The 25,794-nt window shown below is 34.3% G+C and overlaps 3 protein-coding genes across 4 annotated transcripts in view; 1 reads left to right on the forward strand and 2 right to left on the reverse strand.

The window, feature by feature from the left end:
• Window positions 1-425: 425 nt before the first annotated feature.
• LOC142976829 (uncharacterized) lies at window positions 426-5,367 on the reverse strand. The gene is made up of 5 exons (XM_076120401.1): window positions 5,077-5,367; window positions 3,344-3,496; window positions 1,567-1,778; window positions 1,126-1,284; window positions 426-778 (listed from the first exon to the last, which is right to left on the reverse strand). The coding sequence occupies exons 1-5, from the start codon at window positions 5,126-5,128 to the stop codon at window positions 671-673; spliced, it is 684 nt and encodes a 227-aa protein (XP_075976516.1). The 5' UTR covers window positions 5,129-5,367; the 3' UTR covers window positions 426-670.
• A 2,245-nt stretch (window positions 5,368-7,612) lies between these two features.
• On the forward strand, window positions 7,613-11,510 carry LOC142976828 (uncharacterized). The gene is made up of 5 exons (XM_076120400.1): window positions 7,613-7,800; window positions 8,983-9,258; window positions 9,551-9,762; window positions 10,351-10,500; window positions 10,799-11,510. The coding sequence occupies exons 1-5, from the start codon at window positions 7,791-7,793 to the stop codon at window positions 10,883-10,885; spliced, it is 735 nt and encodes a 244-aa protein (XP_075976515.1). The 5' UTR covers window positions 7,613-7,790; the 3' UTR covers window positions 10,886-11,510.
• A 64-nt stretch (window positions 11,511-11,574) lies between these two features.
• LOC142976827 (lysosomal proton-coupled steroid conjugate and bile acid symporter SLC46A3-like) overlaps window positions 11,575-25,794 on the reverse strand; it is a 31,419-nt gene continuing 17,199 nt past the window's right edge. For both annotated transcript variants that reach the window (XM_076120398.1, XM_076120399.1), the window contains exons 3-8: window positions 16,637-16,796; window positions 15,272-15,373; window positions 14,811-14,948; window positions 14,642-14,725; window positions 14,231-14,387; window positions 11,575-13,962 (exon numbers count right to left, since the gene is read on the reverse strand). In XM_076120398.1, coding sequence (XP_075976513.1) covers window positions 13,722-13,962; window positions 14,231-14,387; window positions 14,642-14,725; window positions 14,811-14,948; window positions 15,272-15,373; window positions 16,637-16,796 — 882 coding nt within the window. In that variant the 3' untranslated portion in view covers window positions 11,575-13,721. The remainder of the gene's footprint in view (window positions 13,963-14,230; window positions 14,388-14,641; window positions 14,726-14,810; window positions 14,949-15,271; window positions 15,374-16,636; window positions 16,797-25,794) is intronic.

The following is a 25,794-nucleotide window of genomic DNA, read 5'->3' on the forward strand; positions in this document are numbered from 1 at the left end:
GTTTCGTTTCCCGAGTCGGACAAAGTGCTACTGGCATTTTCTCAATATGACAAAAGCACAGAAAAACAAATAAGGACTGCAAGCTGTACATTCGACTTTTTGTTTTTATGGTTAATTTAATACAAACTTATGTACCCAGCCGCCGAAATTAAACAATGCCACCTATCAATACAATATCACACTAGTACACATGTTGCCAACGCCATCTATACATGCAGCCACAAACTATTTGCAACATTGTAAACTAATTTTCATAATTCAATGTAACGGTTTTAGCACTTTTCATCTAGGTGGCACTGAGCCAAAATCCCGACAAGTTTTTCAAGGGTGCGGGTTACCATCATGATACCATTTTAGTGTGATCCTTAGAAAACAGTTTTTATGGTGTGGTCAATAAATTGAAAAGATCGGAGGCAAACACAGAATCTGTTTATAAACATATTTTATTTATTTATTTCATAAGAATAGAGTCAATAGACAATATTATGTAAAAAATATTGCGAATATCTCGCGGCTATGGCACATACAAGGAGTACCTAAGCGCACATCCCTTTCTCTCTTAACACACTAAACTGTATTACGACTTAAAGTACATACAAATATGCTTAATCCAATTTATATGATTACATTTATAATTGTTAATATAGGTCCTGCGTTATTCTTCTCGTGATTATTTCTTCTCTTTATCAGTCGGAACCGTACACAAAATTTCATATTCTTTGTACAAACGTTCTCTATTCCCGAACGGCATGTACATACAACGCTTGCTTGGTTGAATCTGCAAAAAACATACGAAATAATAAGTTTACAAGTTTAAAATATCGCAGATCCCAACATTCTCTCTAGGTTTGCAACACTATTAGAAAAGTCTCTAGCTAGACGTTAGCGTTACACACAATGGGACAGAACAATAATATATTATAAACAATGAAAATAATATTCCAACAGACACATAATAGCTAAAAATTGCACCAGACAATAGTCACAACAGTGCATAAGTACTACCTCTAGGTAACTACTGTTATTTTATGACTTATAAAGAATTCGATTCAGTCCTGTCCATATAACACAAAAATAAAAGTTCATATCTTTTTATTTATAGTTTACGAATAAAGTTTAAGATACCTTTCCGGGTGTTAATGAATTTTTCGCTCTAGCTCTGCCTACGTATAATTTCTCAGCCCCGTAAGCCTCTGAAGTGTGCCCACCGTAAACTGCATTCGGCAATACAATCCCATCACTACTTGGTATCCACACGATATTTTCTTTACGAGCGCAACACACCTGAAAAAAACAAGACGTTACGCGTCTGCTTTATTTACTTGTAAAATTGTTAATGTGTTTTGTAAGTAAGTTTTAAGTGGAGGTTGACTCCTTGCTCCCTTATTACAAAACGTACTTTAACTGAGACTAAGATTGCGTAAAATGTATGATTTCGTATTTGGTCATACTGGGAATTAAGTTATTAGGATCGATAAAGCCACATTTTCCAGCATTTCGCAAATGTTCGCATCTCCACTAAAATCCTCTCTCCTCATTATTTTTTTACAAAGTAATTTAACAAACCTCTATGTCATAAACATTTTTCTCGCGGTCATCCAGACCGATGAGAGCGCGATTATGACAAATCATCAACTTGCCGGGTATCAGGTGACCGTCGTACCAAGATCTGATCAACCAAATAGGAGTCTGATCAGCATGCTCATAGCCAGCTACTACAGCCCATTCACTCAATTCGATCGCTCTTGCCACTGTCGTAGGCACCCATTGCACTACGTCTGAAGAAAATAAAATAGAAAATATTAAAATTTATCAAACTTAGCAACTGCACTCCTCATGGATACCACCGTATGAGCTTATCTATACTTATAATAAATCTGTAGAGAGGTCAATTCTGTACATTGAATATATTTAAAAAAAACCAATGGGGGATGTTTATTAACGGATACTGATACCGAATCTGCAATTTATAATTTTCTTTTCTGTCTGTCTGTCTGTCTGTCTGTCTGTCTGTCTGTCTGTCTGTCTGTCTGTCTGTCTGTCCTCCGTCTGTATGTGTCGCTATCACGTAAAAACTACCGGATAAAATGCACTGAAATTTGGTATATGCATAGAATAAGTAGTGGAGCAATTTCTAGGATACTTTTTATAGCATAAAATTTCAAAGATTTTTAGAAAATTGAAAAAAATACGTAGAAATCGTTTGAACCTGCGTTTCCCTATAGAGACCATAGATGGCGTTACGTATCGATACCTGTTGTTCGCACCAACCAATAGATGGCGTTATAAACCGCAACAAAGCATGTTTTTTCTAATTAATTTATTTTGATGGCTTTATTGTAAAAAAATACCTTTGAAACATGCTATACATCTATAAGATTTTTAAACATAAATGTTGTATGATATATTACACAAAAATGTTGGTTTACGTGGGTCCGGTGCGGTCGGGATATCCTAGATGGCAAATCGAGTAATTTCGTTTGTTGTCGTTGTTCGTCGCAACTAACAGATGGCGTTGTTGTTCGAAACACATAACCAAATTAATTGGTTGCATTTTGGAAATAAATTGGATAGCTATGAAACAGACTATGTGGTAGGTAAGTTTTAAAAAATAAACAACGGATGATATAAGTATAAAAAATAATTACGGGTTACGCGGTTTCGGACGTATCATCGCAAGTATACATTATTACGCGTCTCAAGAGCTCCGGCGCAGATAGGACCTATAATAATATTCTGAATCCAGACGGGTAAGCAATGGTCAGTCTATTATAAGGTATTATATTTTACACTGTAAACTGCTACGGATACAGACGAGAGCGGAAAAGAAGGTAACCACAGGAAATCAGGCCTGCCTGAGCCTGTGTCACATTGTGTGCCTTTCGGGTCCCTTTCGTAAATAACCATTAGATGACAAAAGAGTTGTTAACATTTTTATGTGTAGGTGTATCGAGTGCTTCGCAATTCGCGTGCTCAAACGAATAAGCAACAGTACGAAATTCACGCGAGCGGAGCCGCACGGGTCAGCTAGTAATTATCTAAAGTAAGGTACGAGATACGTAACTTAAGGCAGCTAACGTTGGTGTACGGTTGTCTTGTTCGGCGCCTATAAGTATGTTAAAGTGTTGTCTTGGTGTTTGTCAACGATTGTCCTATTCTTTTAATGATCCGGGAGTACATAGCCATGCCGTATGATATCTGGTACATAATTTGCGACCGAAGGTTAGATACATAAGTTTTACGCAGCAGCGCAAAACCAACCATGACTTTGGATTTGGTGACACGCGAAAATTACTCTTGACACAATTGTCCCTTTTTGCGATAGCCGTTTAACGATACTTACATTCTAACAAAGGCTGTACAATAATTTTAGTTGTCGACTGTCCATTTTGGTTTTCCTGGTGAATTGTGGTTTGCCCGGCTAGTGGGTTTTGTCCCGGAATCAGTAAAGGATTATATCCGTGACTTGTATACCCAGTTGTCTGATGAACGGAACCTGAAAATTAAATAGAAAATATGAATGTAAGTCGTTTCGAAATTCTACAGACATACTTAGTCTTTTTATAAGTGCTCCAGCTGCATATCGATAGAGAACTTGACAACAACACGGGTAAGCTAATACCGTACTTAGATTAGTGTATAGGTAATTAGTAATTACCTAACGCCTCACACCTTTTTATGTCGAGGCACATATCTGTGTTTTATTACGCTGGCGTATCTTTGGAATATTGGTCCAAGTATTTTTAATAAAAATAACTTGCTTTTGAGTAGAGAAACACAAGGCGGAAGAGCTACTCTCAAACCACCGTTAGAAAAGATATAAGTAGCTAGTTTGGATTGTCTCAGATGTGTATTATAATTATACTTTTACATTATAATTTCCGGACTAATCATTAAGATCAGCGCAGTCAAAAACGCCCCTAAAATTCCAAATCTAGGGAGAAAACCCCGATCTCATAAACCCAGTGTGTTAACTTCCAGTAGAGTATTACGCAAAGCTGATCATAGATGGCGCTATATGTTTAGAATAAATGTATTTTTAATGAAACGTAAGGCAACGGTTTCGTAATCGATATATGTATTTTTAATACTTTTTTCGGAAGTTGTTGTTACTGCCACTTTACTCTGATAGAGTAGCTTGTAGAATAATATAATGTTATCTAAACAATAACTCTTTTCTCTTTAAACAGTTCTAAAGATAGGTAGCCACTTGTTTTTCTGACATTATCATAAAATGTCTTATAATTTAGGTACAAATGTAGTATATTAGAGGACTTTTTGTTTCTACATGTTTGCTTAGCCGTCAAAAAAAAAATATTTAAAAATAAAAAAAATATATAAAAAAACAGCTCACGTAGGTATACCTATGATAGGGAGGTACTATTTTCCCAATTAAATTAATAATTTATTGTGCGTAATGAAATGCATCATCGGGTGCGCCATCTACATAACCCTTTCTTGATATCACCATTGCTTATAGGCAAACGTCTTTAATAAAAACAATCTGTACAGACCACTACTTGAATGCTATCGCACTTTGACTGCAGACTTGTTATCGCTACAAGTTTCAATGTCAGCGAAGAGATAATAATATGCATTTTAATGGCACTTGAGACCATCTAGGTAATATAAACTATGTAGGTATTATAATTTAAAAAAGGATCAACTAAGGATTCCGTTTAAAATTCAGCTGATTTCAAACAAAAGACGAACGTGCATGGAGAACATAATATATGTTTACACACACAAAAATATGTCAAACTAAACAAAGTACGAATGACAGCGCTAAGTCTTTTATTTTATTTTATCGTATAGGTAGTTAGTGGTCAACCTTATGTTTAAGTTGTTCGCTTAACGACATTTATCTTAGTGAATAACAATCGGACAGACTATTTACGTGCCCGCCGAAGCACGGAAACGCCCCACTCTGAAACCACAAAGCAGTAGTGCTGTTAGTACTCTATTGTTTATTTTTAAATTGTGAAAGGCATGCATTTGTTAACTAAACCAATGAAGGCCCTACATGTGTGAATGTGTAATATGTCAAAAGCCCTATTATTATTATTAGATACTTACTTCCAGGCGAATTGTAATTGTTCTGTATGACGTTGCTACTGCCGGAACCCATTTTAGAATAATAAATTCAACCTCTGTAGGTAATATTCTTTCTACGTATCGTAAAACACATCCAAAATGTAGTAAAAAAACAATAATTAAATATTACTTAGCACTGGACGCGAAGAATAACCGGCCACCGAACGCAACCTGTTGGGTTGGGCAGCCGCCGAACTGGCCGATGTCTTATTTTGAACACTACGCTCTACTGTACGAAAGATAGTGAGGATTTGGCACAAAGATAATTTATATCCCGAATTATCACGAAGACTAACTCGTGCTCTAAAGTTATTGCAAGTATATTGCGTATAACCTATCCCGAGCACGCAATGTAAATAAACTTTGCTAATACCAACTCCTACAAATAAGGAACGATATCAACGACGAATTAGGGAGGGCGATTTAGTATCGATAATTCCAAGAATCGATTTTTTGGATCGGTCAATCAAAATCGAAATACGAATCCTTTTGTACGAATCATCCGGAATACATGTTTGGAGGCCGGTGAATAAATGAGTCGATAGTGTAAATCAATTCTTCACTCAAGGAAATGTCTAAAAACTATAGTATTGTAATTATTGTAAACGGCGACGCACAATAGGTATGTTTATTTCATACATCTACTTGCTAGTGTGTTGACTATGCAGGTATGAATAAAATGTATTTATTTACTGACATTGTTAATACTATTTTCATCATAATCATTTTGAAAAATCTATCTTAAGATAGATAGATATCGATTTTCTTTAATCATTTCAACAGTTTGCGATATGAAACACATTTGTGAAGACTCGTCTTCCCTATTAACCTTGAACAACAAACGTCACCGATAAATCCACAGAGCAACATTGTTTACCATTCATCGTAGTCTGTGGTATGTGAAATTATATTCTGCGTTTAAATATAGCTACTACTTAACAATAATAAACACTGATGCACCGATATTCATCGTCTCAGCTGCCTCTGAATCGATTTAATTCAATTGGAACTAGTTACTGTCAAACTCTAATTTTATAGAGGTCAAATGACTCAAAATACATTTAGGTTTTTTTAGTACTGGCAACTTTTGCTTTTGGATGGGGGAATTCCCTTTAACAATGATTGTCATCCGGCTAAACTTATTATGTCATTACTTTCATTTTGTTTGGCTCGAAGTATAGCCAAACCCTAATATTTAGTTTCTAACTAGCCGATTTAAAATATGATAGGCTTTTCATTTCATATTTTTTGGTAATGGCAGCCCAGCGCTATAAACGAGGGGGTCCCCTTAAATGATTACTGAGTTCAATAGGGCTAAGATTAGGGTCAATGTATACTTGTATAGATTTGTAACGATTCGAAGGGTATGTATAACGTATCCAATTAGTAACATACCTAATAAATTAAAATTTAACTTCTGAAGTAATTACACATAGATCCTCTTTACATAATATTGATAATATCACGACAATGACGCATTATCTTAGCCTAACTAGTTGGTCAAAATATTATTGTTTAACGTCGCGATTAAGATGATTCGCTGGACTAAAGAAATACTTTTACTTCCTAACCATAACGATGATCAAAACAAGACGTGTCTTTGATAAGAATTTCTGTACAAATCATCAATACGTACCTACCGTCCTAGTAAATATTGTATTCTTGTGCGCCCGCGCCTTGTGACTGAAGTAATTCAACTATAAATGTTGGATGAAGAGTTTTGACAAATATGAATCAAAGGTAAAACTATTTGAAGGCACTTTTCTACAATACATTGTTTGACATATTATTATGTGAATAAATATATTATTGTTGTTTATAGAAATTAAGATACTTTTCGATAACCCGACAACTAACATGATATGAATGATCTTTAGGTCAGGGTGGGATATTCTGTCTACAGGGTAAAACCGTCTATTAGAAATAATCATCGCTATAATCGAGTTGCAGCGTTTGTAGAATTGTCGGTAAAAATAGATACCTACAGTAACTTTGCAGTAGGCGTATTGAAACAGGAAATAGCAAGGAATTAATTCATAAATTAATATTCGAATAAAAAATAAAAAAGTACCTACTACGAAATATTATGCAACAACATGAGTCAATCCATTGTAAAATTGTAAATGTAATAGTTTAGTTAGACAACATTAGAATAATTATAATTATGACGCACGGTGCAGCTTGTGACTAATTTCGTGCGTGTACTAAAATCATAGCGCCACGATTTCATTGTTTATGACGTCAGGGTTTCATCTATGCTTGTGTTGCCATGCGTTTGTGAGTGAGCGCTACACCTTTATTCATTTTTTATTTAGAAATATAACATGCAAATCATAAGCTGTGGTATAGATTATTTGCTAACATCATTGGGTAGCGAAACCGTCATTCTCATTTACTTCTCTTTATTTTCATTATCGAAAATTATTTATGTGAAACGGTGAATACTCTGTGGTTAGACCATAGACAAAGCAATTCCCCCCCCCCCCCCTCTGCTGGCGTTTCCTTTCGGCAATCGCCCACCCTCCAATTGCCGCTACTCCACTAGCACCAATCGGCGTTCAGTATCGGCATAACGGCAATCAAAACCAAAAGCAAAGCAGTTTGTTTGTTAGATCGAGCGCAAGTGTTTCTTTCCGTACTTTCAGTGTGTAGCTAAACCTCTTGATTTAGTGTGATCAGCCTTTATTTCTACAAAAATGTCTGGATGTGAGTATATTTACTTAATTGTTTAGATTATTATGTTAAATTTGAGGTTACCGTAGAATGCGAACACAAACAAATCGAAAAATACGAATGAAAACCTCAGTCAGTCTCTAACAATAAGTTTTTATTGGCCTGTGATTACCTACAATTCGTTTGACTTTTTTATTTTATACCGTAAGCTGTCTGTACGTAGCCAATTCCTATTGATACAAACCGGACCTCTGTATGTTTTGATGTGAAAGCCGGGACGTGCAATGCTATGCTAATGATTCGAGGCACTTTGTTTTGCCAGAAATGCCGACCTTGAATAGATATTTTTGGGAAACCTAGAATTTACTGTTTACTAGGATGTTCCGATCGCTTTTTAGAACTGGCCGTATAAAAAATGCTTTAAGATTCGTTATAAAATTAATTAGATGAAAGTGTTATCTACCTCCATCTTTTTACAGATTATTGTAAATGTACCTATATTGTTTGTAGATATTGTTCCTAGAAGCTTTTTATTTTATTATTAAAGAGCCATTTGGTCTGTTCAGTGTTCTATTCATAATCCAAATTTTACTTTTATTTTGTCTTTCATTTTGCTAGTCACTTTTAAATGCAAAATGTATAAAAAATATTGAGTATATGTTTAAAAAACAATAACAGATTAGTCACAGTAGCTTGAACTAAGGCCCTGAAAAACCCTAATAATCTTTTTTTTTTAGAACTTACCTTCCTACATAAAATAGGAGTTTACTCTATTTTTATTATTGAAAACTACCTACCTACTTTTTGTTAGTATTTTTTTACACAAGTTCTCATATCAGTGACTAATGCTCATACTCATTTACTTATCTATATATGGTTTATTACTGGAATGCAGCATTTGTTATGTAAATACCCAAACAGATGATGATTACATGTATCAAAGTCCAGTAATTAATTCCCACATTAGATATTTTAACTATAATATGACTTCAACAAAAGACATAGCATAGAAATACCTTTAAAACAGCAAGATTGGAAGATGGGTAATTCTAAACATAACATTGTAATAGAATCTTGTGTATAAAATACATGTTAATCCTAAAATTAAGAAAAACACTGAATAAATTATGTAATATTTTTTTATTACTTAATGTGTTGCTCTGGGGATTCTGTGCAGAAATTGAAAAATAACATAAATAATTGCTTTGATTTTAGATCCATATGGCAACCCTCAGTACCCCCCACCGCAAGGGCAAATCTACCCACAGATTTACAATCCTGTAAATGCACCAGTGCCACAGCCACTACCTGGACACCCAGGTTTTCCTCACCAACCCCAATATCACCCACAGGCATACCCTTATCAGCAGGCACATGTGCCAGCTGCAATGTCTTACCCGAATTTAACACCGATGGCTCCGTCAGCACCTCCGAATCCAGGATTTGCTTACCCTGGCTATCCTAATATAGCACCTACTCCAGTTTATGAACGTAAGTATCTAATTCATGTTAAAAACCCATTATTTGCTAGAATTTATCATTTGTTATGATAAAGAACAAGGAGAACAAACAAAATATGGCACAGTTTTTTAAAAATGGATGATGTGATAATGTACAAAGTCTTCTTTCTATCAATTTTAATCATTGTCAGTTCTCAAGTTGAAACTTAGAAATTAATTGAAGCACCTAGGTACAAAATATTTGAAAAATGCTTCACCATTCCCAGGAACAGTCTCATAAGGATATCCAGATGAGTTACATAATACTTTTTTTTTATTTTCAGCTGCCCTTGAATGGATTCCCACCACCCCATACAATGCATCCTCATTAACTGACAGGGCTGTAGTAGCAGGCTATGAAGGCCATGATGGCAGCCCATTGTGGGTCATCAGGGCTAGGTTCGAAGGGGATCTGATTCCTGGAAAGTTGGCTGCTAAGCATTGCGCTGCTTATGTTGCTTGGGGCGGCAACGAGAATGCTGTGCAGAATATCGAGGTATGTTTGCTAACTGTGGAAATAGTATTGTCATTGTTGATGCTTATTATGTGGATAGGAGTAAATCATACAGCTATTTCAACACTACAAGTTTTTAGTAAAGTTACCATTCTATCTAATTATGAAGAGCAAAACATTCTTATTCTCAAGTAAACTGACAATATTTAGGACCATCATCTAATCTAAAATAATATAAATCTTAAAAAACAGCAGAACAATTGCAGTGTTACTTACCCTTTCTTTAATTGCGGAACTTTAAAATTATTAGCTTCTCAACATGCCATAATAAAGGAGTAAACAAATTACTTTTGTTTTAAACTCTTTAGTTACATACTTCCGTTTTATTTTTATTAAACGAACACAATTTGCATTTTTTTCCATGAGTATAACAGTATTGCATGCCATTGGTAGGGTAAATATAATCATTTATTTATAATGGGAATGGACACAGGAAAAATGATTAAATATTTAAAGTCCCCACTAGTCTCCTGTCCCTACATGGCTTTCTCTACCTTACTATTTATTTATTACTACTACTATTTATTACTTATTAATTACATTTTATGAACAATATTTTTTACATTGTAGGTATGCTGTGCTCGTCCAGAGAAAGTGCGATGGTTAGAGAGCCGTGATGGAGTTATACCACCGAACGCTATAGTCGGCGGAAACACCAAGGAAGGAGAGCCTCTGTACATCGGCAGAGCTAAACATCAGGGCTCTTTGACTCCTGGCAAGGTGAGAACAAACAAAATAACTATTTTCATGACTCATAGATCAACTATTGTTTTACAAAGCAGGTATTAGCACAGGTTTGGAGTAATTGCATTATGTAGATTTAGTAATGTATCTCTACAAGCAAAATTGTAATTTGTGTATTGTATTTAATAGAATAAACACACTTAATATCACACTTGTTGTACCTGTACCGTTTAGTCATCAAAAATGTTAGTCCCATGTAAAATTAAGCGTTCTATCGTAAATAAAATATGTGATAAACATTGATGACTAATGAATTCATATCAATTATTTTCAGGTTCACCCAAGTCACAAAACGATGTACATGTCTTTCGCCGGAAAGGAGATACCTCACAGGGTATATGAAGTTTTGTGCACAGTATAAGCACTGAAATGAAAATTATTTGTTTTGTACCTAAGAATTGTGTAGCGTAAGACAGTTATCCCTTTGCACTTACTCACAAAAATGGTTAAGTTGGCGAAAAATTTTAAACTATATGTGTGCCAAACAATAACACATGTAGGTGTTAAAGAAAAAAATAAATTATTTAGACCCAGTGCAGAAGACTGGATGACAGCAACATGCAATTCTTTTCATGCCGGGCTTACCATCGTTCATTACGATGTTTCGAAGTTGTTCGTGGCGGCATCTTTACCGCTAGGGCTTTGTTGAGAACCCCGGAGACACTCAACTCGAAAGCCCATGAAATAAATCTCAATCTAGTTTATAAATTGCCTTGGCCAAATTCATAAAACGTTTTATAGAATCTCTTGTGTCAATGGGAATGGTGTCTTATAAGTATTTATGTAAGAATCTTGTTAAGTCTAAGACTGTCGTGTCGCAAGACAATAAAATTTACAAACAAAATGTCTTTTGGAATCTGTATTAAATCATATTTTATTCTTTTAAAGTTTTGAATTATGTATTTGATATATTGTTTCGTAAGTTTATACTTTTATTAATTGTATTTAAGCATTTATTTTAGTGTTAAATAAACTCTTTTATGTAATATTTCTTTTACTTATCACTACTGTATTCAGAATAGTTAATGCTGAGGAATAAATACGACAGAATTTCGACGAAAATAATTTAAAAATAACTCTTTATTTCTTCAAATAAGTACTCACATATTAATATTTATTCTAGGTACACAAAACTTAACTTATACGTAAATCACAAGATTTGCAAAACTTTGTTATGCATTATTAATAGTGCAAGTACAATAACGACTTAAAACTCATTGTAGTGTTTTAATAAATTCTCAGGTAACAAATTAAAGTTTCTAAACTATCGCAGTTTTGTAAACATAATACAAAATTGCCAATGGGTTGTAAACGCGACGAGAATTTTAAGGTTTATAGGATACTTTATTTGCTGCCCGACGTTTCGATCGAATTGCTTCGACTCTGGTCACGGGCTGACTGACACAGTTATCGTAAACTTTAAAATTAGCAATGCGTTTGAAACCCGTTCGCAATTTTGTATTCGGTAACAAATTGTTGGAAACAAACACATTAATTTAATAATAACAAAATATTACATTAATTCGACCACACTTAGTATCTGTGAATGGAATAATATCTCTATTTTATGGACATCATCAGGCTTGGTTTCACCGCTTGTAGATAAGTGTAGGAAAGTAGCGCGATTCTCTGCATACCCTTCTTTCGAGTATCGTGACTTGACGCTTAAAATCAGCAGCAAAAATAGTTTTCTTCAACGCCCGCTAGTATCGCTGCACCGATTGTCATACAAAATTTCCCGTTAAGTAGCCGGTTGTCGGTAGTGTTAGAGAATCGCGGTAAAATTGATCAGATTTAATGTTGACAGTTGTTTTTATACTTTTTCTGTCACTATCTAGTAAATAGGTTATCTGGCACTTATTCATAAGCAATGAAACAAGCCCTTGCCCTTAGTATCTCTAATAAGTAGTTGATAAACTGGTCGTATACAAAAAAGCACCAAACTGTTAGCTCTAAAATCAAATGATAATCATTATGATTGTACCTCCTAAGAACGTTATTAATATCTTTATTTATAACGGTAAATATAAATATATCAACTCTATTATATCACAATAAACATTACGTCCACGCTTTTACGTTGTAGTCTTATCTACAATGCAAGAACTAACGTAAAGGGAGGCACTGGGCTATAATTACTATAACTTAATGTTTGCACGAGAAATTGCGTACCGATCACGCGTCTATAACAGTGATTCTTAACTTTGACGCCTTGATACCCTAGAGATGCAAAGCCATAGGATCTTTAGGATATTAAAGCACAATTTGTAGGAACCCATAGATAGCCAAGAAATAGATATTTTGCTACTAAATTAGTCAGCGTTTACTTGCTGGCATTTATTCCTAGAAGTTTAATCAAGGTAAGGCACGTGGACCAAATGTAGAAATACTGTTATAAAATATGCTAATAGTGGTTCAAAAATGCGGTTATTTTTCTATAGAAGCTGTGAATCTTCACTAGCTCGTATATACTTTTGTTTTTAATTTCAGAATTCGGTTAGAAGGTGTCGTGCCTTTTTAAATACCAATAAATAAATATTGCCCCTTGCATTTCCTTAAAGTTATTGGATTTATCACATTCATAGTCATTTCAATTAACATTCAAAGTGAAATGGATCAATTATATTGAAACTGTTTAGGGCTCTAACAGTTTGAAGGTATGAATATCATCAGATTCATCAGTCAGAATATAATTTTTGTATTTCATTACGCTAATTCGCCATGACGGTACTTGAGTATTTAGGAATATTCGTACCGATTGCGTAAAATAGGGAAAATACTATTAGCTAATGTAAAATTTTCAGTGAGCCCTAAATATATCACACGCTTAAAACTATAAACACTTGGCTATTCTCACGATGTTTTCCGTCACCGGTACCTAAGTGTTATGAATTTTGCAAGTTGCAACATTTTCGGCAATGTGTTGCCCGCAATTATGAACACTGCTAATAAGTAACAACTTTGTAATACCTGATACTTCGGTTATTAGAATTATGTTATAGGGGACTTAGAGCGTGTGTCTATTTTCAAAGCTATAATATTATGTATTGAAAGCTTAGGTAAAGTACATAAATTATTGGTACCACCGGTACAATAAATATTGTCGGCCACACATTGCCGTGAAAATGTTGCAGTTTACAATTCCTCAAATCTTTGTGTATAAAATTTTCTTCCCAATATTTACATTTGTACGTGAACTAGTGTTGTACCTTGCTATTGTTTACCATACTTTCTATAAAGCCCATCTCTATCTGCGATTGAGTGACACAGTCATTTGAATCTGGTGTTTGAACAGTGTTAGAGCTCTGTGTTTTCCTTTCGATATCTTCGGCTTCGTAAGCTTTGTTTTCAACACCGGATTTTTCTATGACGTCTGGCTTGGTTTCGATTTTCTGGTTTTTATCCACGTTGTGTTTCTTGTTAGCTAGCCAGAGCCATCTGAAACAGAAGGAATAAAATAATTTTGTTAGTACCTACACTATGCTGAAACGGATTATTGCTGCTCATAGAAGGATTTCTTGTTACAGTTTTTGAGCCCACTTAGTTGCTATTTACCAGGTCGATTAATTATGAAAACCAGTTCTATACATGAACTGCGTACATATAAATTGTTATCATCAGTATTCATATAAACTCAGATGGCAGCAAAGAATACTTACAACGCATGAGCTGATACAAATAAATAGGAATTTTTATATAAACTTACAAGAAAATAACGACAGCGGGCATCGTAAGGCCTCCTCCAAGCACGAAGAATGCTCCAGGGAAAGTCTTCAACGTCGCAGTGTAAACTGTGGTGTACATTGGTGCGTAGATAAGTGGCATCATAGCTTCAGCCACGCCGAAGAACGAGTTCACCTTGCCTGAAAATCACCACCACGGGAACTCTTGTTTAATAAAGCAATTCATCGTAATTCTTTATAGGTGAAGCCAGTGCAGTTATCGTTATTAAAGACTAGAAACAAACAATTCTGTAATTTTTTTTCTTGGTTTTTATGGCCTATTAATTAAGGAGTCCCCATCATTATATAATTTTAATCACCAATTTTTTACTTTGTCAGTTGTAGATTAATTACATTTAAGCGCGATAGATGGCGCTATACTTAGCATTTCTTACCCAATTCATCTCTGCCAACCAATTTGGAGACCATTGACCTCATTGCTATAAACGATGTTCCATTGAATATTTCTATCAATGGAGCTGCAAATAAAAATTTACAATCAGAACTTAGGAACATAATAATATAAGGTACCCAATAAAAAACGTATTTTTTTATTAATCTTACCTATGTATATGTGCCAAGTTTTCGTGGCAAAGGCATACATAAACCCGGCCAATATTTTACTAGTACACGATATAACACCTATTATCGCGTCGTCAAATTTTAAAACGTGACTAAATACACCCACGGAGAATAACGTACCTGAAAACATAATTATGATAATTATCGTTATTTACCTAAATTATTAAAAAATCTATAGGTAAAAATCAATAAGGATTTTTTTGGATGAGCATAGAGCGAATTTGCATTAAAGAAATCATGTTCGTATTTGTAACCTTCCGATCGCTTTATAAACCTACTAGCTGGGACCAAAAGCAACAGTTTTCTAAAAAAGAAATATTAAGATACCTAGTTGTAGTGTTTAAAACATTCCACAAATATGCTGAAGCGTTTAGAATGTTATTTACATATGTAACATACATATATTATGAATTAAACTATTATTATGATAATTAGGTATTTACCTACTAATGAAGTACACATCGCGTAAGTAGAGAACATGCTGAAATCAACTTCGTTCCAGTTAAACCGGTATCTAGTGAACAGATACAGGACGGACATTTCACCTGAAACAGAAAAAATCTCTCGTTATAACCCTGAAAACGTATCTAAGTACTTTATTCAACAAAAATGTTGTACTAATCTAAACCTAAATATTATTTAGAAAAGAGATTCCATTAGGCGCTCTCAATTTAGTTATAAACTCGACGTTATTATTGTTAGTTAGTTGCTACTAAGTAGGTAGACCATCTAGTCATATAATTAAAACGTAATTAGATGCAAAAGTATTTTATAGGTAAGTACGAAAGTATTTCTTGTTCATTTCGGTTATACTAAATTACTCTCTCGTCTCTTTGGGTCAGCATCAATCGGCCTATCCGTGCGGCTATACCGGCAAAAATGCCCCTCAACATCGCTGCGCCTGAATGTTTAAAAAAACCGAATTGTAACAGTCAGACTCGTAGGAAGTACCCGATCGGCACAAGCCGAAAAAGTGCAATAATTTTTTGTTTATAATTCATTGTACTTTGAATCAGTTTTGTTGTGCGTAAAATATTGCCCTATACATTATATTATAGCAATACCTAAGCACAAAAACGTCACTCAATCAGCTACATAGCCATCACTTCACTCTTATATTCGCAAGAACTAGCAACCCAACAAGTTAAGTAAATCGCTCTATAGCATAGATTATACATGTAAAGTTACAGGCACATAGAAAGTAAAACTTGTAGAAAGTGTTGGCGTAACCAACGCGTAATGCAACCTCTATGGAAACGTCAACTCATGGCCAAGGGCGACAAGATAGAGCCTAGTAAATCCGGTCCTTAGACAAACTGCTTAGCTTTCCCTGCTTTACTGTAATGAGCTTTTGATTTTATTGGATCTGGAAACTAAGTATGTGTTTGTAGGTCGTGGCTTCGAATTGAACGATAAGACAGAAAATTAATTCATATTATCCATAGCTATTATTCTCTGTATGGTGTGACACTAAACTTCTCGATACCTACATTGTATTTCAGACGTCAGTTTTTCTAGCACTTTTAGACATTGACTCGGGAAATATTTGTTACTCTAGACTTGGATTTTTGACTATTTTCTGCGTTATTGCCTCTTCTTGGCGAAAAACTAGTGGGCTCTTGGTTTAATAACCGTAGTTTACCTATACCTTTTTTTAACCCGTTACTGTCCCGCTGCTGTGTAAGGGTCTCCTCCCAACCCGCACTTGGCTAGCGTAGTGGACTCAAGACCTACAACTTACGTTTCACTAATTGCTTTTAAAATTTGGCATCGCAACAGTATAAAATAGATAAATAGATAAAGCTCACCATAAATAGGTCCAATAATAACACACATGACCACCACAAGCATGATGACCCTCAGTCTTCGATTGTTCGGCCCTCGCTTGAAGGCCACCATAAGCGTCTCTTTGACATATCGAGTGTCAAAGAAAGTCCGCAGCCATTCACAACAGTTCGCTGCTGGTTTCTGTAAGAATATTTCAAAGTTTATTTCTATAAAAATGCCTATATTTCTGCTTACAAATTACGTGAAAATTCAAATGCTAGGTTTGTGCCTAGGTTAGGAAAAGCTTGTCTCCTGTAACATACTCCTGTCACTTTTAACTCCAGGAAAAATCATGTGGTCATTTTTTTGTGTTACAGCAAGAATCGACAAAGCCTATTTATTAATTTTATGTGGCTTATATTATACAATTCAACAAACTGCAATAGTTTGGTAGGTCATAATTAACTTCTCTATCTAAGAAACTTACTTAATTATTGTTTTACAGTCTACAATAATTTAATCTTTTAGGCCTTCAAACTTGAAAGGCTTTGGCCCTAATTATGCAGGTGTGTCTATTACCCAACCATTTCAGAAATTAAGTAGTGTAAAACCATAATTACTATAAGCCCAACATTGAATTAGATAATTAACGAATCTTGAGATAGAGTTAGCTGTATATTATGTTCGAAGTACGTACACACATGAGTACATAAGTACCTATCTTTCGTTTTAGTTACCGGTATACGGTCAATCTAGAACAAAGCAGTCAAAAGAATAATTATTAGAAAAGCCTGTGGAGCGAACGTCGGCCTTTCGTTCACAGCAAGTGTTGGGATTATTATCTTCAATCATAAGTTTTGTTTGGAAATAAATTAAAACAGAAAAAATATATCAAAAGTTTAGCATAGAGTAGTGTCGTCAGAATAATTTTGAAGTCACGCGTCATCTAAACAAACATATCTTGTTTACAATTCAAGTCGATTAAGTGCTTAGTTTAGACCTAATAGCAACGATAAGTATAGTCTTTGCTTTATATTTCCATCATTTTTAAATACTGTGACAATTATCCAAAAATATATCAGTCAGATGATTTCCGTCAATGGATATCACGACTATTAATCGTAGTAGTTATACCTAGTTATAAAACGGATATCTATTTGCATGCAAGGCGGCTCCCCTACCCTGTTGTGGTGAAAGTTGGAGACTGCTTGAAAGCTATGCAACAATGTAATAGGAATAGTACGTACCTATTTACTTATTATATGACTTGTGTAAAACAGACACTGTTCAATGCTATCTGTATTAATATTAGAAATAAGAAAATAGCGGTCTTCTTCGCTTCGCTTTCATGGCTAAATAGCTGAACCAATTGAGACAAAAGAAAATTTAGGCTACTTCGTAAAAAAAAATATATTTAAGCTAAGTTAAGCTAAGAAAAATGTTTCTTTAAGTTTGTAAATGTACCCAGGCTTAAGTAGGGACTACTATCAAAATAGTTACTATTCGTAACTTTCAATGTATTACTTATTCAGAAATATCAAATTACGAGTACATCCCATTAGTAAATGAACGATATGAATTAGGATAATTTTCACGGTTTCTCAGCAAGGGTCGGTTAATATAAAATTTAAAGAATATCAGCTTAAATTCCACGTTTTGAGCCAACTAGCACTTATCCAGAAACTGGCCATTTTTTTCTTTAAGGTCTATCACGGAACTACCACCAATCAAGGATTCAATTAGGAATTGCTGAGTTCTAAGAAGCTTCTCACACGCCGATATGAGCTATTGTCGCTTGTCAATTTTTCTTAGTAAGCAATTGTAGTACTGGAGAAACCATTAAAGGATTACAAACTATTAACCTTCTGAGAAAGCGAGTGGATAAGGGATTACTCAACCTGCCAAGAATAATATTTGTTTTAAAATAAAAACAAATGTACTTACTACCTACCTATGTCTAAAATTTTTGTCTAAGTATTTGTTAATTTTAAATGACCAATAGTAGACCAATAGTTGTTTTTTAATTTATTTACTATTTGGTTACTATCAATGCGTATATGATACTAAAATTTGCTTTTTATTTCTTTCAACGACATTTTCAGTTTCAATTTAAATTACAGGTTTATTTCAGTCGTGTCACAGTTAGACTCAAGATTTAGGCTTCATATTTCTACGCGGAACAAACAAATATAAAACACGAACAGTCTTTAATCAAATTAAGTTCAGCTATAGTTCGACAACAACTTTCACTCTCGAACAATACTGATTGCTTTTTCATAGAAAATGATCGTCAAGGTCCTTCCTCGCAACAGAGTGTGACACTTAATTAGGTCAAGTTGACGGACTTTTTGTACTGTTACGCACGAATAGTCTATTTTAGTCATTGAACTTGGTGTTTGTTATATAATTATGATACGCCTGTTTCACGGTCATTAAATCAATAATTTTATATTTTTTAAATCAATTATCTCGTGAAAAAGTTCACTGTTTTAACGTTTTTTCCCGTAACATTGCGGAAGGCTTAGTGTAAGGGTCAATTCACATGACTTTGGGAAATTAATTATTAATATCCGGTTATCTAATTTGGTACTTTGATTTTATAAATTGTAATCAAATCAACGCTCTTGTAGATGACAACTTGCAAGGTCGGATCATTCGTTGCTAATTATTTGCGAAATGATAAAGTACATTTAGGCGACAGATTTTGCGCTTCGACCTTAGTTGCTGTATTCATGTACTGGCAGGATTGACCTTTGTAAAATTATAATTAATTTGAAAAACTGTAGGTAAATTACGCCAAATTCTATTAAGCAGTCTAGTAGCTGGATAGTCTATAAGTAGCTAGCTACATAGAATGTTATGATAGCAAGCATCAAAAATGAACAATTACCTACTCATTATCTAATTTAAGTCTATAGTATTCAAGCTACAATAAAAATTAATGAATCAAAGCAAAAATAGCGTCAATGCATTTGAATCCTAAAGTTTTCTAGAATTTTCACGGAGCGATGTAATGAATAAAAACTAGTCATTTTTCAGGCTTCGCGGCCCGTGACGACTGTCGTCAACGTTCACATGACAACAGGGACTTTTTATTCTAGCATGTTTAGTGTTAACAATCCAAATGCATATTTTTATAAAAGGTTGAGAGAGAGGCGATTTCCTACCACTGTCGATCAAAAATCTAGAAGCTATTGAAGAAAATTTGTCCAGCGTATATCTTGTGAGAACCATTTTTTTCAAGTATACACGAAAAACGCTCGCTACCCAATTGTAATGAACGTAAAAGATCGATCTATCCTCAACATATAGATATAACTAGCTGACCCGCGCAACTTCGCTTGCGTCACATAAGAGAGAATGGATCAGAATTTTCCCCGTTTTGTAACACTTTTTACTGTTACTCTGCTCCTATTGGTCGTAGCATGATGATATATAGCCTAAAGCCTTCCTCAATAAATGGGCTATCTAATACTGAAAGAATTTTTCAAATCGGACCAGTAGTTCCTGAGATTAGCGCGTTCAAACAAACAAACAAACAAACTCTTCAGCTTTATAATATTAGTATAGATTTTATTAAAAACACGTATATAAATTTATTATATTATATTGTGTAACACTTTATATTGATTTATTGATGACATGCTAAGTCCCCAACCCGCACAAACTCACATAAAATCACACTTTATTCCCATAAGGGTGGGCAGAAACCTAAGAACGTCACTTGGTACGATCCTTACAAACTTCCCTTGCCTCATTCACATCCATACGTCTTGTCATACAGGATGGACTTACGCACGTGGCTAGCGTGCCCGCTAGCTTGTATCGCTTGCCACGCTGCCCCCGCCGCCGCGGCCGGCCCGTACCGTGCCGCAATACTAATATCGTGATATCTCCTAAACTATATGTCTAAATAACACACTGTAAACTGCAAAAATAATCTAAATTAAATGCTCGTGATGATGAACTTACTTATTTTGATAAGGATATATGTATTATTGGTTATATCACCAGTTAAACATCACCCAACGAATTAAATGTTTTTTTAATACAGAAAAGTAGTTTTTGTGACTTAAATAAAAAAGCTGGATATATGTCATCGCGGACTTTTTTGTAGAACTAATAAAGACCAATGTTTTTGCTATACATTGTTCTTACTTGTATCCAACGGTATAAGCGGCGCACGCACAAATGCAATCTTCAATTAGATTTTTTTTCTGACTTCTTGGACATAAATCGCTATAACTCAGCTAATATAGTTTCAATGTATTTCAATTATATATAAAAACCTGTCGGAGAAAATACTCTTTCTATTAGTGAAAACCGCATCAAAATCCGTTGCGTAGTTTTAAAGTTTTATGCATACGAAGGGACTACAGACAAAATGGGCGACTTTGTTTTATACTATGTAGTGATAATACGCTCATTTAACTAAGTACAGTGAAACAGCTTTAGTAACTAGGTTTCCTGGTAAAAATTGCCTTTACAAGTTCATTTTATTTACTATACCTTATTAAGAACCTTCTAATTGATTTACTTAAACATGATCAGTAAGTTTCTGTAAATGGTAATCTATCCTTGCACTTGACTTTACCAAAGTTGGTTAAATAAAATCGCCGTAATGTCTTCTTATTCGGACTTGTATCACGGGCATGACCGTACATAAAACGTTCAACGATGTCATGTATTTCTATAATTATGACCTTAGATTGTTATCACTTCAAATCTGTTATAGCGCAATTCTCTACAGTCGGCACTGTCGACTATCGAGAGATTGACATTTAGAATGTATCTACTGCCAAAATAGGATAGAGGAGCTCGTGGCTTAGTTTACAACAGCCGCACGGATCGATCTCTGAGGTTAAGCTACGCTTGCCGAGGTTGTTCCGTGGATGGGTGACCATCTTATACATATCGAGTTCCTCCGTGTTTCGGAAGGCACGTTAAATTGTGGGTCCCGGCTGTCATTTTCGAAGATCTTTGATAGTCGTTAACAGTAGTCAGAAGCTTGAAAGTCTGAGAACCAGACTTACCGAAGGGTATCGTGTTATAATACCTAAGTAACTGGGTTGTGGAGGTCAGATAGGCAGTCGCTCCATGTAAAACACTGGTATCCAGCTGCATCCGGTGAGACTGGAAGCCGACTCCAATAAAGTTTGGAACAAAGGTTAAGCGAATAATAATGTACTGCCAAAATAGGTCTTACGAAGCCCGGTAGAGACGCTAAACAGATTTTCATGTAAATTTTCTCGACAGCTAGCCGGTTGTCGATAGTCGATAGTAGTAGAGAATCGAGCTACTGAAGTTTATATTTAGCTATTGTGTTAATCTATATGAAATTCGCGCGATTACGTGATTGACAAGAGCTTTAAGTACTTGGGTATCTATGAAATGCTAGATACTCAACAGTTCAATTAATTACATTATCTATACAAAACTATTTCAGTATTGTATAATATTTTTACTTATGTTTGTATCGTAAAAGTCAAATACTTAGCCGCCGTGGTGAGCTTAAACCTTTCCTCAATACGGGAGGAAACCCTTTGCCAAGCAGTGAGACAGTTATAGATATAGGCACTTTAAAGAAACTTATGGCAAGTTAAAAAATTAAGATAAGATTATGGGAATACGATCAGGCTGAGTTTTCAAAAAAGTATGTTTTGTTTGTACGAACACATCTCTAACCTCCGCTTTCTGAGGTACATTTAGCGGTAGTTTACCTATTCAATAGCGTTAAAACTCATATAAAAAAACGCTTTTGAAAAGATAAACTACCGCTAAATGTACTCAGAAACTGGGGATAAGTCTATTCGTTAAAATATAGCACGTAAACACACACAAAACGTGATGCGTATTTTCCCTGTTCCGTCAGATGATTCTCTCTATTAAAGTCGGTAGCATAAGCTACAAGCTAGTTACATACTCGTATCAGGTTCCGCTCACTAACCCCCTTTGCGTGGCCCTGTATGTCGAACGTGTGTTATCTTATACGTTTTACAATCACTTCATGCCACTCGAACTGATATTCATTACGTAATAAATCCTCAATGACAGTGCTCACGAGTGTTTCATTTAATTATCGTAGTTCACAAAAGTATTGACACGATTTTAAAGCTGAAATATTTCAGTTTTGTAGAGAAATAGTTTTTTTTTGTTTAGCTTCGTGGCGATCCTGTCTCTATGCTTAATTTCGCCTATAACGCAGTATTTAATTAAAACATTTTAAAAGTCGCATTTTTTCGACTGCTAAGCAACCCAATTAAAACAAAAAAGAACTGGTCAAAAATAGTTCTTATCTGCGGTTCCGTTTGCGTTGGCTATAGTAAGATGGATTATTACCCGTATGTTATCCATTCCTGCAGGGATAAAATTTACCCTTTGTCATTTTTCTGGTGTATAACTATATGTCCACAAAATTTCATCTAAATCAGTTCCGTGGTCCATGAAGAAGAGACGGAGAGAGTACCTATGTTTCACATCTATAATATCAGCAGAAATTATTTTATTAATGACATGTTGGTACAAAAAAGTATGATTGTAGTGTCTTGCACTTTGGAAAATTTTAAACGCAAGAGATTGATAAATCATCCGTCATTGGATAAATCTTGGTTTATTAATACATCAATTTCTAGTCAGTTTGATTGTATCTCTCTTTTTGAAAGAATGAAAACACTTTAACAACTTCTAATATAAACAACCGTCTATATGTTCAATACTTTTTAGAACACTTTCTTACCAATACTATTTTGTAAGTTCATTGACTTTATTGTACTCACAAAAACAATGATTGATTATGATTGATAGTCATTTACTGATATTCATTAGCATAAATATTTATAACTATTTTTTTGCATAATCCTCATATAGATAATATGTATAATCAGACAAAGATGGGTATACAACGATAATATGTTTGTGAAACACATACAGATAATCTTAATTGAAGACTTTCACCTACCCAGCCGGGGACATCATCGCATATCAAATTGTATTGTGATCAACTCTCTGGAAATCTTTTTATAATTTAAATACTTTCAAGAATAATTTCAATGATTACTTTATCTATTAAGTAAGTAAATAATTCTGCCGGCGACTTCACCTGCGTGGAAAGATTTTTGTTAGTATAAAGTATCCTATGTCACCCAGTTATGTCAATAATCAAAATTCATTTAGTAAGTTTGTGGTAAAGAGTAACATCCTTATGAACCTTCGTAATAGATTTTTGTAAGATCTACGATTAATATAATAGACTAGCTGACCCGCGCAACTTCGCTAGCGTCATATAAGAGGGAATGGGTCATAATTTTCCCCGTTTTTGTAACATTTTTTACTGATACTCTACTCCAATTGGTCGTAGCGTGATGATATAGCCTATAGCCTTCCTCAATAAATGGGCTATCTAACACTGAAAGAATTTTTCAAATCGGACCAATAGTTCCTGAGATAAGTGCGTTCAAACAGACAAACTCTTCAGCTTTATAATATTAGTATAGATAAAGTTATTTTGGGAGGTGAAGTAGGTAGGTTTATTGTTTCCACTTATCTTTAATATTTTACATGCATGCATGGCAGTGACCCGTAGTTAGTTGTTTACGGTATTTGTAAACGCTAAATAACATTGTTGGTCGAAACAATAAGAACTTATTTTGAAAGTGAATTGAAGATGGCATGATAAAATTACAATATTATAATTTTTTCATAATATCTTTTTCGGGAAATACGTTCATTAATGATTACTCATACATGGATGTATAAACACAATCAAGACATCTTACTTGATTTGATTTGATTGACCAATTTTAATTACTTACTTCTAATAAAAATTGAGCGAGTCTAAAGGCAGTTTTAAATAATGCTTCGGAATAGGAATAAGCCTAAATATTCGAGTTGTCATTACAGCTCTGGCAATTTTCGCGGAAGCACGGCCATGATCTTTGCTGTAACTAAATAACATAATCACTCTTGGAGACTGATGCCACAACGACTACTATTAGATTGTATATTTAGCCTTGAACAGTGCAAAAGAACATCTCGTAGCTACGCTAAAATAATACGGATATTTATAATGAATTAATGATCTGAGAATCTTTCCGCGTAGGAAGTTGCATTGCTAGATTATAATTATTACTAAAAAGGTCACTTTGTTTTGATAGTCAGCCTCGTTAAGTTAAAAAACGATCAATAAGTCTTCAGACAGATCTCTTTTTTCGCCTCAAAGGCCAATGACTGAAAGCCAGCTTCCCAGATAGCATGTCTATCACCAACTAAACAAGTTTCATAGCAAAAACTTAGCTAAAAATACTGTTAGTGTTTACCATTTTCCGGTTTTGTGTTTTGTTACCAAAATATACATTGTTGAATGACTTTTAAAATAAATAATAATCTTGACAGATAGAACACGTAGCGTAGTATATTTATTTTAAAAGAACTTTACTATGTTGGTTAATGGGTAAACGGAACTATCGAATCAAGGACTCAAGGATTATGTAGGTATAGATATAATTTGTTTGGAAATTCTTTCAGTAAAATCATTCATTTTATTATACGGAAATATCGGTAGTTCTTTTCATAAAAAACGAGATTTTATGTAACAGCTGTTGTCTAAGATAAAGTGGCATCATAAACCCGATAAACAATGCTCCACTTCTTCAGAAGGTTGACAAATAATAACAATTCTATTCAATAATATTAAAGAAATGACTTAATCACTTATTTCAATATTTATTATTTTCAATACATTGTTTAATGACTATTGATTTTTTATATATGTATTGACGATAATACAAATAGATATACAACTCTATTTTATATTATTGTTTCGACGACTGCTAAAACAACCATTATTTATTCAGTAATATAAAGAAGCCATTGTAAATTTTAGTTATAGGATCATGTCAATACGATAAATGAGATCACGAACGCTGTCAATAACTTAATTGTCACATTACATAGTGCGAACGTTTCATCAGAGAATAAAATTAGTCATATTAACCTGTCACTCGCTATAATTAGAACACCAACTGAACCGTTAAATATCTATCTTATCGATCCAGTAATTATTTCAATAAATACACTAAGCCCGTTGTCTCGTTCAATGGACCGATTAATTCAAACTTACCAAGGTGTCTAATAAATAAATAAAGACGAACAACACAATAAATAATTAGTTCAATAATAAACAAGCAACACAAACAGTTTG

This window comes from Anticarsia gemmatalis, chromosome 11, assembly GCF_050436995.1.
Source record: "Anticarsia gemmatalis isolate Benzon Research Colony breed Stoneville strain chromosome 11, ilAntGemm2 primary, whole genome shotgun sequence".
NCBI lineage: Eukaryota > Metazoa > Arthropoda > Insecta > Lepidoptera > Erebidae > Anticarsia > Anticarsia gemmatalis.